The sequence below is a fragment of the Lampetra planeri genome, chromosome 6 (assembly GCF_965212315.1).
Source record: "Lampetra planeri chromosome 6, kcLamPlan1.2.h2, whole genome shotgun sequence".
Lineage (NCBI taxonomy): Eukaryota > Metazoa > Chordata > Hyperoartia > Petromyzontiformes > Petromyzontidae > Lampetra > Lampetra planeri.
Genome location: NC_136112.1, coordinates 1663927 through 1666207, shown reverse-complemented (window position 1 = coordinate 1666207; position 2281 = coordinate 1663927). Strand labels below are relative to the sequence as shown.

The window sequence follows — 2281 nt, the reverse complement described above, 5'->3', positions numbered from 1 at the left end:
AAGCCAGCGAGCAGGACGTCACTGTGCGGGCATAGGTGGGAGTCTCCCCCCACCCCCCCTCCCACCCTCCCCTGGGGGTCACTCACACTAAGCGATGGCGCGGATAGCGCGCGGCTTCGGAAATGAACTCGTTACTGGGCACATGGATTCACCTCCATCATTAACCTCCTCCCATTATCCTGACACCCCCCCCCCCAACCCCCACCACCACCCACAACATCCACCACCACCACCCACCACCACCACCACGTGCCAATCGAACTCTTCCCCCGACTCCACAGAACCATTCTCCCGCACCCACCTTCCTCCCCTACCGGCTTCTACACAAGGACCCATTACACCCCCCCCCCCACACACAACCCATCCCACCCGCTGCCGCCCCACGCCCATTCCCCCCCCCCAACCCAAGCCCCCCTCTCCTCGCCTCCTGGTCCATACCAGCTGCGAGTTGGTATTGGATTGGGGAAGGACTGATTTTAAGAGGGAAGAAGGGAACAGATCTGCCGGCGATAGCCTCCGCGTGCCACGCACTCGGTTTGTCGTGGAGGCGGCCACACCAACGCATCGCGTCTCGCTCAGTGTCACGCGCCCTCGGTGCTTCAGTGTCACGCGCGTTCACGCTCGCAGTGTCACGCGCGCTCGGTGCGTCGACGTTTAAAGCTGCGTCTCATTGACCGAGGAGAGAGCAAAGAGAAGAGAAGACGACGAGGAGGAGGAGGAAGAGGAGAGGGGTGAGAGGTGGAGAGGGGAGGGAAGGAGGAGCGAGCAGTGAGATCCCACGGGAGGTGAGCGGAGAGGAAGCGAACGGCATCCGTGGAAGTTTGGCATCCTCCTCTTTCACTCTTCCCGAACTCTCCGCACGCTCTCTCCCTGACACCACCTCTCTCTCTCTCCTCTGGCCATCCACTTATCATCTTCTGCACGATTTCCAGAACTCCCCTTCCCGGCTCGGTTTATCTATCTCTCTATCTGTCACGACGGTGCCTCCTACTCTTCATCCCTCAACGCTCTCCAAAACCCTCTCCCTAAATCCTCTCTCTAGCTCTGTGTCTCTTAATCAGCATCCTCCCACGCGCTCCCCGACTCCCTCTTGTCTCCATCTTCCGCAGCATCCTCTCTGACACCCTCTCAATAGCCACACCACTCCACGACTCAATCTTCTCCACCACTCTCCACTTCGCGTCTCCCTGCATCTCATTGAAGTCATTCTTTGATCAGCTTCTCTCTGATTTCAACCTCTCTCCACCTCCCCCCACCTTCCCATCTCTCCGCATCTCCCACCTCTCGCCTCCACCTCTCATGGACCCATCATCCTTGGAGTCGGATCATGGGGGTGCCGTCACCCCCACCGACTTCACAAATCTCAACGACACCGCCACCGCCACCACGACCACCGCCGCCGCGGAGTGCGACTACAGCGAGTGGAACGTCACGCCGACGCTCATCCCCATCGTCTACTCGCTGGTGTTCGTGTGCGGCCTGGTGGGCAACGGCCTCGTGGTGTGGACCATCGCGCGCCTCAAGACGCGCAAGCGCAACACGGATCTCTACATCGCCAGCCTCGCCTCCGCCGACCTCGTGTTCGTGCTCACGCTGCCCCTCTGGGCCGCCTACACGGCCCTGGGCTACCACTGGCCCTTCGGGGGCTTCCTCTGCACCCTCAGCAGCTGCGTGGTCATGCTCAACATGTACGCGAGCATCTTCTGCCTCACCTGCCTCAGCCTGGACCGCTACGAGGCCGTCGTCTGCTCGCGGCCCGCCGGGAGCCCGCGCGGCAGGAGGACCGCGCTGCGACGCTGCGCGGTCATCTGGCTGAGCGCCCTCGTCGCTTCGCTGCCCTCGATCATCTTCAGCGGCGTGTCCGCCGTGGAACACCCCAACGGCGATGTCAGTCGCAACGAAACGGACTACAGCTACAACAGCGACGGACAGGAGATGGACGAGTCCTACAGGACGATGTCCGACGCCACGATGATGACGATGGCGATGGCGACGACGACGACGATCCAGTGCAGCGCAAGCTTCGCGTCCGTGGCGTCGCCGGACACCGAGCACCTGTGGGCGGCGGGGCTCAGCCTCACCTCCACGGGCCTGGGCTTCGTGCTGCCCGGCTGCGCGCTGCTCTTCTTCTACGCGCGCATCATGGCCAAGATCCAGAGCCACTTCACGCACGTGCGCAGGGAGAGCCGGAAGCGCCGCCGTCTGCTGCGAGTCATCGCCACGCTGGTGGTCACCTTCCTCGCCTGCTGGCTGCCCTACCACCTCCTCAAGACGCTGGACG

At 62.6% G+C, this 2281-nt stretch overlaps 1 protein-coding gene across 1 annotated transcript in view; it reads left to right on the top strand.

Annotated features, from left to right (window-relative positions):
• The first annotated feature begins 1037 nt into the window (after positions 1 to 1037).
• LOC144719351 (apelin receptor A-like) overlaps positions 1038 to 2281 on the top strand; it is a 1642-nt gene continuing 398 nt past the window's right edge. The window contains exon 1 of the mRNA XM_078595212.1: positions 1038 to 2281. This exon is cut by the window's right edge and continues 398 nt beyond it. Within this exon, the coding sequence (XP_078451338.1) occupies positions 1300 to 2281 (982 nt within the window). The 5' untranslated portion in view covers positions 1038 to 1299.